The sequence below is a fragment of the Mustela erminea genome, chromosome 19, assembly GCF_009829155.1.
Source record: "Mustela erminea isolate mMusErm1 chromosome 19, mMusErm1.Pri, whole genome shotgun sequence".
Taxonomy (NCBI): domain Eukaryota; kingdom Metazoa; phylum Chordata; class Mammalia; order Carnivora; family Mustelidae; genus Mustela; species Mustela erminea.
In genome coordinates, this window is record NC_045632.1 from 56931223 (window position 1) to 56945396 (window position 14174).

A 14174-nucleotide genomic window follows, 5' to 3' on the forward strand; every position below is an offset into this window, starting at 1 on the left:
TTATTTTCTTCACAGCCAGAGTTGGTTCTGTGTGTATTTGCTTCCTGGTCAGGCTCCCTCAACTGCCTGAAGGCCAAGTCTTTATTTTGTTCCCTGCTGAGTTGTCCTACAATTAGCACAGGGTCTGGCACCCAGTAGGTGCTCAGAAAACCCTCGCTGAAGGAATGAATGCGTGTATGGGTGAAGGATGCTGGTTCTCTCAGGAGAGACCCCAAAGGAATCAAGGGGGCGATGGGTGTTTCCTAGGGGTAACTTGGTCAATGACACCCCCTCCCCCGCCAGCGTGGCCACCAAGTCCTGGTTGGCGGGAGCAGGGCCTCGCCTGGGAGCACAGCGCCCTTGACGTTGATCCCGGCTCTTCTCGCCCTTTCAGAGTTCAAGCATCTGCAAGACGGCCGTGCACGCGGGAGTCATCCGGAACGAGAGCGGGGGTTACGTGGACCTAATGCCCGTGGATAAAAAGAAGGCCTACGTGGGCTCGCTCAGTAACGGAGTCCAGTCTGAAAGGTAGGGCTGCGTCCTCCGGCTCTCGTCACCCGAGGCCACCTACCGTGCCCCTGGGGCACCTGGGAGGGAAGCTGGTGTCCTGGACCCTGGGAGGGAAGCCGGTCAGGCTTGTGTTCATTCTCACCAGAACGCACAGGACAAGGCTGTTCTTTTCTCTTCCTTTCTGTTTTAAAAGTGAGAACTTTTTTCTATGACATTATATGTTTTTGTAGAAGATTGAGAAGCCTCCCATGAGCCCCCCCCAAAAACAATCGTCCATAAGCTCTCACCTGGGGGGTTACCGTGAGGCTTGTGCTGCGCCTCCTTCTGGTCCTTTTACTTGGCACGGGCGCGAGGAAAACACACGGGATCCAATTACGGTGACTCAGTGGTTCTCTGCGGCTAACGATAGTGTGGTTACGTCCGTCACAGAAGTAAGAGCCGAGGGCTTGGAGCTCTGCTTCTCATTGGCTTTCTGCCCGCCAGCCAGCTGCCTGATTCCTTGTACCTTAGTGTTCTCCCTGTGATACGGGGACAGCACCGGCCCCGGCCTCACAGAGTGGCTGGAGGATTAAGCCAGTGGCTGTCTGTGGCTGAGAGTGGACAGTCGAGTACTCTGTATTTTCACTGATTAGGTCATCAAGCAGCTCCTAAGCTCCCCCGCCCCATCCCTGCTGGTGACCCCACACAGTTGCGTCTGGTGGGCACACTGCACCTCTCTTCTGTTTGGGCAGTCTGCCCAGCACTTTCCCATCCCAGGAGGGGCGGGTGGTGATTGTCCCGTGATGGCCATCCTCGTGGGGGAATGTCTGCACATGCCAGTGCTTATTTCCAGAAATCTCTGGAAATGACATCCCTAGATCAAAGACTGAGCAAATGTCTGAGGCTTCGGGTAGGCCTTTCCAGAATGTTCTTAAGGGGTCCCAGGGTGGCTTCAGGCTGCCAGTTATCTCCTGGCAGATGCTTCTCAGCCTCACCTGTGTCCTATTGCCATGGATGTGCCTCACGGGCCCTGCAGCCCAGGGACCCAGGCCCCAGTCCCGGGGTTTCCTCTGAGAGCCCTGTGACCTCACACAAGGCATCCGGCCTTTCCCAAACCTCGGCTCCTGGGTCTGTGAAATGGGTCTGATGACTCGCCTTCCCCCGGGCAGTCCCCTGTTGGGGGTGTATTTGTTCCCGGGGCTGGTGGGGAAAGGCACACAGACGGCAGGGGCTTACAGCCCAGACGGTGATTTCCTCGCAGTGCTGGAGGCGGGAAGTCCCCGATCAAGGCGTGGGCTGGGGACACTTCCTCCGGAGGCCTCTCTCCTGGGGGTGTAGACGGCCGCCTTCTCCCTGTGTCCTGACCGGTTCTCCCTCTGTGCGCATCTTTGTCCTCTTTCCTCCTGTAGGGACACCCGTCGTTTCTAACTTCATTCTCCTTTCCAAGACCCTCTCCAAATACGGTCCGTTCTGAGGTGTTGGGGGTGGGGGTTAAGTGCAGGAATAGGGTTGGGGGACACGAGGGAGCCCATAATGGAGGGGAGCCCTGAAATTTTTATTTGAAGGGCTTCTTTCAAAAAGGAGTATAAAATCAAGAACACAAAACATGCTGGGCCCTGGAAGCTCAGGCCTTCATGGTACCCCCCCCATAGCCCCAGGTCCCCGGGAGCATTAGGATGGCACACAGACCCCGCCAGGGGCCCACACAGACACTCTGCCCCGAGCCCCGATGCTGGAGTGGATGGTGTCTGTGTCTTCCCCTTCAGCGTGGGCAACCTTTGTTCGGGAAGAGCTTAATGAAGGGAAGTCCCGTTGATTGAACGGGAGGGGATCAGGCAGCTGATGAGTGGAATTTCCTGGCCAGGCTGGAAAGAGGTCCTGGACACCACTCCGCGGAGCTCTCTGTACCCCTCGAAGAGGAAACGGTCCTGCTGAGAAACGTGGCAGGCCGGCCTCGGCGCTCACTGCCCGGCTCGTCCCTGGAGCCATGTCAGCGGCTCCCCGAGGGCAGCCACTGGGCTTAATGTGTGGCCCCTCCACGTGGGTGTCTGGGATGGGTCCCCAAGGTGGTTTCTTTCCCACTGTCACCCTCCCTGCCCCCCTAAGACCCGTCACTCTTTATCTCCCCCCGAGGGACCTGCCCGGAATTGCTGTCATCATTATAAATATCTTCCAGGCAGCCCTTCCCAGGCCCAGAGTGGCCGATGCCCGCTGCATCTCCAGCGTTGAGATCCTGCTTCCTTTCCTTCTTGGACTCGCTCACTTGGGACTCAGTTTTCCCACCCATAAAGGGGAAGGTGCTAACACCTGCCCTGGGGTCGTGGTAAGGTGGTGGGTCTCAGACCGGCCCCCACAGACGAGCAGAACCCAGGTCAGCCAGGAGCTTGCTAGAAAAGTGGGCTCTCAGGCCCTCCCCAGACCTGCAGAGTCTGAAGTTCTGGGACTGGGCTCTGTGATTTCCATGAACACGACTCCCGGGGTTCCTGGTGCACGTCGGACGATGCCGTGAGGCTGGTCGCATCCCCGGCACACACAGGCACCACTTGGGATTCTGATACTTTGCGATTCAGACTTGTTCTCCTGGGGCCCCGGGATGCTGGTGCCGGTGGGCGGCGAGACAGCGGAGTCCACCCTGCACACACAGAACGGGGAGGCCATGCCGGGAGGGTGCTCTTGTGGGGTGGGGTCTGATGACATTTGGGACCCTGCTCCCCAGCTGGTGTCCTTGGGCAGGCGGTCTCCCTGAGCTTCGGCCCATCCTCTGTCACTTGGTCGCTGCGAGGATCATGGAGAGGGTCTGGCCAAGCGCCGGCCGGCGGCTCACCATACACGCCCCGTGAACCCAGGGCCCTCGTACCTATAGTATCACTTAGAAATCTGTTGCTCACCTCAGTGCCGTGGTTCCTGCACGTAGGGCCAAGTGACTTGTGCGTAAGAAATCGGCTGTGTGGATGGTCTTTCGGGACAAGGAGAGCACCTTGCGGGCAGTCACTCTTCCATCCGTGCGTCCGTCCTTCCGATGCGCCCTCACCCATCAGGGGTCGAACGCTTGGCGAGCCGGCGTGATGGCCCAGGCACTGGGATCCAGCAGGGAACACGCGGCCTGATCTCTGCCCGTGAGGGCCGTGACATCCGGTGGGGCAGAGATGGCAGGAGAAAGGACCAGTGCAGTCGCGGGGGCCCGGGCGTCACTGTTCTGCAGGGAGGGCAGGCAGCTGAGCCCATGAAGCAGGGCCCCGTCTCACTGTCTGGAGAGCCCTCCTCGGTGACGTAGCTCCGGCCACGCCCCACGGCCCCTCTTTGACATGGGACCTCCGCAGCCCTCCGCACAGAGACCAGAACTGGGAAACCTCCCCAGAGCCTGTTCCCATTTGGGGCTGCGGGAACCAAGCCTGGGGCTGGAGGGTGGCTCTGTCCCCAACGGCTGCTGGTTCCCGGGAGAGGTCCCCGTGAGTCCCCAAGGAGTCGCGGATGCCGGACACTCTGGGACAGGGCACTGCGCACTTCATGCCCCTTCAGGGACTCCTCCGGTCGAGCAAGCAAACAGAAGCCTCCTGAGCAGAATTCTCAGCACAGGGTCCAGAAGTCAGTCTGGCTGCAAAGTAGCTTTGGTGTAGCGGTGGTCTTTTTCTAGAAGAGGATTTCCTGAGAGTTTTGAAAGACACGTATGCAGAACTGAGGCCGTGTGGGAGGTCAGGAGTCTTCTGTCTCACACACATGTCCACCAAGCATTCGCAGAGGAGAGGAGAGGTGTGAGGAAGGCTCTCGACCTTGGGACCGGGCTGTGCTGGAATGTTCTCGTAAAGAAGCTGGACATCTGGGTGAATATCGGTTCAGGAATTTTTCCTAGACCAGGACTGTTTTTTTTAAAGACCGATTTCACAAGGAGATTGGGAACCACACCGGTGCTGGCAGATAGCATTCTTGGCCACTTGGTTTTAACAAACATAACCCGTACACAGAGGTGGATGGTCTATACGTATGCGGAAGGACTTTCATCTAAAAGTGAGTGTCGCATTTGTGGGCAGCGTCTTTGTGCTAGGCCCTGACCTCCTGGGGCACGTCCAGCACACGCTTAACCAAGAGCCACACGGGGTTCTAAAGTTTCTGGTAGACACAGTAACAAGTAAAAAGAAGGACAATTTAGAATATATTTGATTGAATGCATTGTATCAAAAGTATCATTTTAATGTCAATTAATAGAAAATCATTGAGAAGAAATAGGCACTTTTAAAAATAAGATCTTGGAGCTCTACCCTGTATGACACACAGCCAGCATCTCTGTCTGGGCGACTCCCATCTCGCGTGCCCAGTAGCCACTGTGACTGGTGGGCTGCTCTGCTGGGCAGCCCAGCCCTGGGACTCGGAAGGGCTGGGTGTCTGAACATCCCTCAGTGTATCCAGAGACTCGGAGAAGCAGACACCATTAAGCTGTTGTTTCTAGACGTCACGAGCTCCTCCCTCTCCCCGAGGCTGGCTGGACCAAGGCTGGGTGTCGGGTTCCCACTGCTGGGCAGATGGGTGTGTTTCCCCCGCCCCACCCTCCAGGATCTGTACGCACAGTAGCTCAGCAGATCCCCCCAGCAGCCCCATGAAGTGGGGACTCCAGTTATCCCCACTTTATCAGGAAGGAAAGGGAGGCCCAGAGAGGTCGAGGGACTTGTTCAAGGTCACCGGCCAGCAAGCCCCAGAGCCATGACTGAATCCAGGCCACCTACCCTCCCCCCCACCTGTTCTCTTCACCAGCACATGTGATCCCTGAGCCTGGGGCACGGGCCCTGCCCAGGAGGGGTCAGGTGAGCCTTCAGGGCAAGGGCACACTTGTTTTTATCTTTGAAGGTTTTTTTTTTTTTTTTTTAAAGATTTTATCTATTTATTTGACAGGCAGAGATCACAAGTAGGCAGAGAGGCAGGCAGAGAGAGAGAGAGGAGGAAGCAGGCTCCCCGCTGAGCAGAGAGCCCGATGCGGGCTCCATCCCAGGACCCTGAGATCACGACCTGAGCCGAAGAGAGAGGTTTAACCCACTGAGCCACCCAGGCGCCCCATCTTTAAAAGTTTATATTAGAAAAGAAATACATAGGGGCGCCTGGGTGGCTCAGTGGGTTAAGCTGCTGCCTTCGGCTCAGGTCATGATCCCAGGGTCCTGGGATCGAGCCCCGCATCGGGCTCTCTGCTCAGCTGGGAGCCTGCTTCCTCTTCTCTCTCTCTGCCTGCCTCTCTGCCTACTTGTGATCTTTCTCTGTCAAATAAATAAATAAAATCTTTAAAAAAAAAAAAAAGAAATTCATACTTAACCATTTAAGTAATAAGTCTTGCCGGTAGAAAAGCAGAGTCCTGGCTAACCCGGCTAACCTCTGTTAATTGCTCACGTATAGCTTTTCAGGCCTCCTCCCCCAGGGCACATACAGCCCGTACAAAATCAAGACGGAGATCATATACCACACACTGTCCTGAAAGTCTTTTCCTGAAAGAATATTTTTATATTTCACACAGTAAGAGGAGGACTTGTGACAGGGTTTGGGCTTCCGTGGGGGTAGTACCTTTGTCACCGTGCACGGACCCGCCGCACGCCAGGCACACGGTCCTTTCCCGGACGGGCGATTGGGGTTCAAACAGCATAGGAAGGACTGTTTGCGGCTTCCACTGACTGAGCGCCCGGCCCGGGGTTGCTGGCACAGGCTTGCGTACGCCTCCCGCTGTCCCTAAGGACCGGATGCTTCCACAGGCCCTGTTCTGCTGATGGGAGAACGGGCTCAGAGAGCAGGACTAACCAAGGTCCTAGGGGTGAGGTCTGAAGCTGCGTCTGTCTGACTCTTGAGTTTTCCTGGACGATCTCTAAACAGATGAGACTCCGGGAGAACGGGGTTCGGATCTTTGAAATAAACCAACAAAATATCTACACTGTATACAAACACCTACACGCATGTACGTCTATACATATCAATACGCATATAGACACCTATACAAAGAAATGATATTTCTTCATAATTAAAAAGAAATTGAACCCTGAATAAGTCACAGGCGGGCCGTCGCGAGTTCCTTTCCTGTAATCCGTCTGACGCTGGGTTCTGTGACTCCGTGGGGCCAGCCGCCGGCTCGTGGGCAAGCCCGCGGTCCCTCCTGGGACAGCCCACCCCGCGCCGGGAATGGTGTGCCATGCTGTCCTTGCAGTCTGGGTGGCCTGGTGCCAAAGGGCCATCGGTCCCTGCCTGAATGACCCGCACCCGCGGCTCCAGGATGCAGTCCGATGTTTGCGGCTCCTGAGGGCCTACAACCTCCCCCACCCCCTGGAGACCTGGGGTGGGCCGATGTCTCCCTCAGAGATGTCCGGCCACAGCCCGACTGCTCCAGATAATGGTTAGGGGCCTCGACACACCTGGGTCCGCATCCCAGCTGCACCTGGAACAAGGTGTTCTGTTTGGGGCAAATTGCGTCATTACTCAGAGTCTTGGTTCCCTTTCTGTAAGTGACGAAAACCTTAGAGATCTCGTGGGATGCCCTTGAGGGGTGCACGGGGTGAGCTTATGTAAGGACCCAGGAGGCATCCTGTAGGCAAGCAGGGGCAGGCAGAGCCGCCGGTTCCCAGGGGTGTGTTCTGCTTCTCCCCAGCCCTTCTGGAGGTCTGTGGGCTCTCTCTTCCTCTGTTCTTTTCTATTCTTTTTAAAATTAGAGAAACCTCCAGAAATCATTTTAATTTTAAAATAATTTTAAGGAATTCATTTCAAGCAATTAAAATCTTAATTTTAAGACATTTTAAGAAAATAATTTCTAAATGTAATTTCCAGTTATTTAAGAAAATAATTTCAAAATAATTTCAGATTTCAATTACTGTCACTGAAAATCCCAAGCCAGTGTCAGCGTTCCCGTGCGTTCCCTTCCGGATTTTTTTCTGTTCACAAACCCCTTCTTTCTCGTTTTCGTTTTACCCGAAACGGATCAGACTCCCTGTATTGCGAGGGTAACTGATTTTTTCAGTCAGTAACCGTTTGAATGTGCTCCCAAGCCACGTCCCACGTAGCCACGCCATCATTTCCGTGGCTGCACCCTCTTCCCTTGTGTGGACAGACCGCCCCGGACGGACATCCGGGCTGTTTCCTTTCGCTTTGCTGCGATAAACAACACAGCAGAGAACATCTTTGCACCAGCCCATGTGCTTTCCGACAGTTTCTTAAGAGAACTTCCTTCCGGTAGACGGTCGCAGGGCCAGACCACGTCTCTCTGAGGGGTTAGGCTTCTTCCACAGCAAGAATGAAAGCCCCTCCCCACCCCACGCAAGGTCCCAGCTGATGCGATCCTTGCCCATCGCTCTACCCCCTCGACGCGCTGTCCCTCTGCATGACCCTTCGCTCGCTGGCCTCTCTGTTCTGGGGACGTGTTGAGACTAGCGCCTTTGCACCCACTGTCACCTGACCCTGAATCCCCCACCCCCCCATCTGCCATGTATTCCTGTGATGGGGGGTCCCCTTGTCACTCGGCCTGTCACACAGCTGCTGCCTCCCCTGGCCTGCTCCATTCCCATCACCACGCGTCCCTCACCCCTGCTCTGCTCTGATCTCACCACCCTATGTCCCTCTTCCCTGCCTGGCTCCGGTCCCGTTATTCTGAGCCTGACCCCTGCGCTGCTCTGGTCCTGTTATTCTGAGCCCCACCCCTGCGCTGCTCCGGTCCCGTTAGTCTGAGCCTCACCCCTGCGCTGCTCCGGTCCCGTTAGTCTGAGCCTCACCCCTGCACTGCTCCGGTCCCGTTAGTCTGAGCCTCACCCCTGCGCTGCTCCGGTCCTGTTAGTCTGAGCCTCACCCTTGCGCCGCTCTGGTCCCATTTCCTGGTGCGGTTTTGCTCCCAGGACCTGTCACTCTCTGAGATGAGCTCTTTGCTGTGTTCAGCTGTCACTTGCCACCCCAGTTCTTGCCCGTGAAAGCAAGAACCTCAGCAGTTCTGTTAGCCCCGCGTCCCCTGCACGCAGCCCAGTGCCCCTCACGTAGTAGGTGCTCAGCTGCACGCCGGCTGAATGACGGACACGTTGCTGAGTTCAGAGATGTGTTCAGAGCACACTGAGGGATTTTTCCCAATACTTTTTACGAAAGTTCTTGAAACCCTTTATTAAGATGGTCAATGCCTTTTAAGAAAATTGCCTGGACGTGCTGTGCCAACTGACGCTCCCTTCTGCTCTGTGTGGGAGTTACAACGAGCCCAAGGAGGGCATTGGGACCAGAGGGCGAGGCTTCGGAACGGAGGGTGCGACGGCTGGCTTCCAGCCGATCAGTCACACCCCCTCCCTGTCAAACACGCAGGGCCTCCGACTCAGCCAGCCGGACTGGGGCTCAGTCGGCGGTTGAGGCAGAGACAAGTCGGAACCCACCCGAAGGCTTTTTCAGTAGCCTGACCAGCGGGATTCTCTGCCTGACCCAGGGGAGGAGCCCGACATGTGTCACACGGACACCCTCAGCGGCGTCGCTCGCTGGTTGATGTGTTAAGAAATAGACACCCCTTTCAGCAGGGTCTGCTTTGCCTCCGAGGTGGATCGGCTCCTCATTGGGGGTGCTCCGCAGGTACCGGGCCTTTGTCCGGACGACAGCCTGCATGGCCCTCTTGTCCCGGGGTGTTTGGGGTCCTGTGGTGGGAAGACACGTCATCAATAGGACATAGTAGTGAGAGACACAGACCCTGCTGTTCTTCCCAGCGTGGCTGACCCACCAGGAGGACTGACTGAGAACCTGGTGGCTCTGGCAGGTTCTCCCAGGCTCTTCATTCAGGCAGAGGATCTGGGGAAGTCGTGCAGCCCAGAGGCCTGAGGAGGGCCCTGGAACCTGAGCTTTCCAGAAAGCAGCAGCGTAGCCGGGTAACCCCAGCCCCTGCATGGCCATGCTCTCCGTCTGGTGGGAGCTGCTGGCCTGGAGGCTGGCGGCCCAGCGTTCTGGTCTGTTTGGATGCCTGGCTTTTGCTCACGGCCCTGTCTTGCCAAGGGCTCCCATCGGATACCCGTTTCAAAAGTTCAGTCCTAGGGTAGCCAAGAACATAACGCTGCCGTGGGGAGAGGGGGAAAACAACCAGGAATTCCAAGCAGCCTGCTTCCCAAGGACTGCTGCCCTTCCCAAGCAGTCTGAGAGGGCAAAGGCCATCTGTCTGGTCCGGCAGCTTCAGCTGGAGGGGAGACTCTACAGGAAATCGTGCTTAAATCACGGCTCGGCTGTGAATCTTATGCTCCAACTCATTCATAATGAGCAGAAGGCAAGTTAAAACCCCATGTGGGTGCCATGCCCTACTTTTGAATGGCCAAGCACCAAAAGCCGGAGAGCATGCCGGGCTGGTGCGCGCGTGGGCTGGACTGGCCGCCTCACCTGCTGTGGATGGGACTTGTCTTTGGGGGAGGGGGGGTCTCCACAGAGAGCAGCCTGGCGGGCTGTCCAGATCGCAGATGCGGATGTGTGTCCTGCTATGGGGCATCCTGTCCCCTGGAGCCGATCTGTAGGAGCTCTCGTTTGCGTGTGGACAGGACGAGGCTGGGCTCTGTGGCATTGTGTGCAAGAACAAAATCTTAGGGGCTCTTAGAGCTCCGTGAATAGGGACCCAGTTAGGTCTGTTGGAATACTTTAATAGGACATCATGCCACTGAATCCAGAGCACGGGGAAGCTCTTTGTGTCCCACAAGCTACAGGACTCGCAACGGGGGCTGGCGAGGACGCGGAGCCCCCCACGGGGCCCCCACATGCAGCCGGCGGGGAGGAGGTGAGATGGGGCAGCTGCTTTGGAAACATTTTGGCAGCTTTTACAAAAGGCAAGCATACATTTCACCTCCGGACCCAGCTGCACCGCTGTATATCCAATAGAAAATCGTGTCCACACGGGCGCACGTCCACGAACGTTCCCAGCAGTATTTCTCGTCGATGCCCAGGGTGGAGAGAATCTCCATATCCATCAGCGGGGGAACCGGCACAGAAAACGTGGCCTGTCCCTAGGATGGACTATTATTCAGCCATCAAAAAGGAGGCAAGTCCGGGTCGCGCTGCTGTGAGGGGCGAGCCTCAGAACCCTCCTTCCGAGCCAAAGCAGCCAGGTGCTCAGGCCACGTAGTGTGGGGTCCCAAGCACGTGACACGTCCAAGACAGGCAGATCTGCACAGACAGAAGTCGCCGGAGCCAGTGGGAGGGGAACGGATTAAACCTGGGCATGAGCGATCTTTCGGGGTGATTATAATCGTCAGGAACTGCTTTGTGGCGGTGATTGCATAAGCCTATAAAATTTCTCAGAATCGCCGGAGTGTCCACGTACACAAGGGTGTGCTTCATGGCATGTTATACGTCAGGGCCGCTGGGGTTTCTCAATGTGTAGGTACGTATGTGTGTATTAGAGAGTGCGCCCACGCTGCGGGGAGGGGCAGAGGGAGAGAGTCTCCTGCAGACTCTGGGCTCAGCCTGGAGCCCGACACGGGGCTCGATCCCACGACCCTGAGATCCTGACCCGAGCCGCAATGAAGCGTCGGTCACTGGACTGAGAGAAACACCCAGGCGCCCCACCAGTAGAGCTGGGTTTTTTTGCTTGTTTTGTTTTTTTCTTCTAAAGGCTTCAGTTAGCTGAAGGATTTAACTCCTGCCTTGAGAGGGGCTGTTACTAGCTGTGTGACCTTGGCTGAGACCTTGCCATCTATCGCTTGTTTTCTCGCCCGCGAAACAAGGTCGCTAAAGCACCCACCTCTCGGAGAAGTGAGAAGGCGTGGACACAATGCTTTTCACAGTGCTGGGCGTCTGGGCCCCGTCGGCGTGCTCTGTTTCAGTAACCACCACTTAGGCGTCACGGTTACGATGCCGTCCTACCGGCCGGTCAGCCAGATGGATGGCCGTCCCAGCAGAGGTCGGCAGGTGATGCTGACCCCAGGCAGAGGTCTCGGAGGGTACACCCAGTTCAGAGAGACTGGGGCCGGCGGATCGCGGAGTTCAAAGAAAAGAACTTCGTAACCCTGCCTGACCTAGATTCAGACCCAGGCCCTGTTGCGCAGAGAATGGAACTCGCCAGGTGTGCCTGGCCCGGGGCAGGAGCTGTGTTTCCAGCAGCTGCTGGAATCCCTGGTGGGGATGGGGGCACCCTGCTCTCCCTTCTCCGAGTGAGATCTCCTGATCTTTCGGTAACGTGCCCTCTGCCTTCTCTTGCAGCCTGAGGACCCCTCGAGACGGAAAGGCCTTCCGGATCTTTGCTGTCAGGCAGTGAATTTCCAGTGCCGGGGAGAAGGGGGCGTGCGTCTTCAAGAGGGCTTCCGAGTTTTGCTTCTTATTTTTATTTTGTCATTTTGGGGGGTGGGGGGTTGGGCTGGGGATATAGAGAGGCAGGAAATGTCCTTTGAATGGTGTTCAGTGTCATACTCTTGTGCCTTTGTCTCGAACCGCTTGGAGAAGCAGCCTCCTGGGGTCCCGGCCACACAGCTGGTGACTGGTCCTGCTGGGGCCGGGGGTCTCCATCTGTGTGCCCTCTCCTCACGGGCGGTCCGCGAGGCGTTCCTCCCCGGTGCTCCTCGGTGGGCAGGGAGAAGGTTCCAGGCCCACAGAGATGGCAGGACTCGGAGCTCACGCCCCGGGGGAGGCGCGCGAGGGCGGGAAGAGGCAGGGTGAGCGCCGGAAAGGCGAGTTTCAGGAATGGAGTAGAGGGTGGTTATTTAAAAACTTTGAAAACACAGTCCGTCCCTACCTATGGAGAAACATGGGTGTGACGTTTGCTGGTCAGACACATGGGCTGGAACCAGGAGGGCTGGGGGAGCGAGGCCTGGGCCCCGCCCTGGCCCCCCGGCCGCGCCGGCACCCCGCCTCCCGCGGGCTGGTTCTGTACGCAGCAGTGCTGGCTTACGTAGAGCTCCTTAGTAACTCCCGAGATGTACCTCTTGTCTTCGTCCTTCCTGTTGTCCACATGGCCCGTCTGTCTGCTGCCGTGACCTTTGGTCTTCTTGAGGACAAATGAACCAGGATCCTTTTGGGCCCTGTCCCTCCCCCTGTGGCTCCTGGCCCAGCCCAGCCTGGGTTATGCATCACCTTCCCCGCCAGGGTCTTTGCTCTGCGAGCGGTTCTGTTGGCAAACCACCCCCTCCCAACTTGTTTTTTTTTTTTTGCTCCAACTCACGGTTTCTGTCGGTTCCACTGAGGCATCTAAGAACAGCCAAAGGAGGGCTGTCTTCTTGCTGCTTTCCAAAAGCAGCGGTGGACTATGCGGTCCCCCTGCATCGGCTGACCTAGTTTCTAGCCTGGGAGGGGGGGATTCCTGAGTACATTCCTCGCCCAGGTTAGCAGCTCTGGGAAGAGGAACTGTTTGTGGTTATGAAACCCTCCTGCGGTGTAATAGCAAGAGACAGAAACACTCTGAAAGGGTTTCTCTTCCTGTTTTTGTGGAACACGTCTTGCCAAACGGCTCCGAGGAACTCGGTGCTCTCTGGGTCCCGCTTTATAAAAGTACTTGAGGAGCCCAGACCCGCAACCCACAGTGAAACAAAATATCTTTTTGTAAATAGCATTGCTTTGCAGAGGCTAAAATCTCTCACTTTCGTGAACACCGAGTTTACGTCTGATTTCACCCTCCCTCGAAATATTTCAAAGGCAAAGGAACTAACAGTTAAAAAAAAAACAAAAAAAAAAAACCCAAAACCAAACCAAACCAAACCACAGACAGAGCCAGACTAAGATGGTCCGGACAAGGAAGTCTACCTGGGGAAGTAAGCCCGGTGTGCTGTCCGGAACATCCCTCCCTCCAGCACGCACTCCAGGTAAACAGCTTCCCTCCGCCACCTTTAGGAACTGGGGAAAGGCCATGCAAACCTTTGCTCCCCGGAGCTGGAATGAGCAGACCCGTTCCTCTTTTGTGCACGGTGGGCTCGTAGTAATCCGTAGGTTTTGACGGTTCAGTACCAAATGCTAGAGCACAAGAATTCGGTCAGCCTGTTGCTTGCATATCTAGTTACAGCCCAAAGATCTGAGTCCTTGGAAACTTCTGGACTCTAGGTGGTGTGCTGCTGGACGCTTGTTTCCTCAACCTCTTCTCGGCCACCAGGCTGTCACGGCCCGTGGCTCTGTCGAGACTGCAGGGTTGGGGCTTTTGGAATTTGTGACTGTCCAGGGGCTCTTTCCAGAAGCGTCCTTCCCGAGGGGGAATCTGAAATGTCTGGGGTGAGAGGTCCCCATCCTGGTCAACTCGAGGGCCCGGTCGCCGGTCGCCCCTGCAGCCGCCGGTCTCACAGGATCAGCAGAGCAAGGCCGGAGCCGGAACGCGTGCTCCTGTCCGTACTCTGCATCATCGTGCAGCGGGAACTGCTTTTCTCCCGAAAGTGGAAACAAGCCCACCAAGCCCAAGCCCCTGTAACCGGAGACCGGCTCTCATTCTGTCCGTCAACCGTCAACAGGCCCCGTCGTGCCCTCGGCACGTCACCCACACGGGAAGCTGGTAAATCAGGCCAACACTGTCTCTGGGTCTCTTGGCCCCAAAATGAAATGTCCTCGTTTCTTTCAGATTTCTGCCCCATCCCGTTCTGGTCGTGTATGTGGTCTGTAGGCTCACGCAGCCCGCAGCTTACATGTGTGCTTTTTTCTATGAAAAATGATGTATTTTACTACTTCCTGTGTACAAAAATTTACTGTAAGTGTGTGTGTATGTGTGTGTGTGTGTGTGTGTGCACGCTTCGCACAAACAGGGACCGCGTTACTGTCGTTTCAATAAAACCCGTTCGATTTCTAAA

At 56.3% G+C, this 14174-nt stretch overlaps 1 protein-coding gene across 3 annotated transcripts in view; it reads left to right on the forward strand.

Moving 5' to 3' along the window:
- Positions 1–14174, forward strand: part of CRISPLD2 (cysteine rich secretory protein LCCL domain containing 2) — a 62128-nt gene extending 47954 nt beyond the window's left edge. For all 3 annotated transcript variants that reach the window (XM_032323872.1, XM_032323870.1, XM_032323869.1), the window contains exons 14-15: positions 374–507; positions 11617–14174. In XM_032323872.1, coding sequence (XP_032179763.1) covers positions 374–507; positions 11617–11671 — 189 coding nt within the window. In that variant the 3' untranslated portion in view covers positions 11672–14174. The remainder of the gene's footprint in view (positions 1–373; positions 508–11616) is intronic.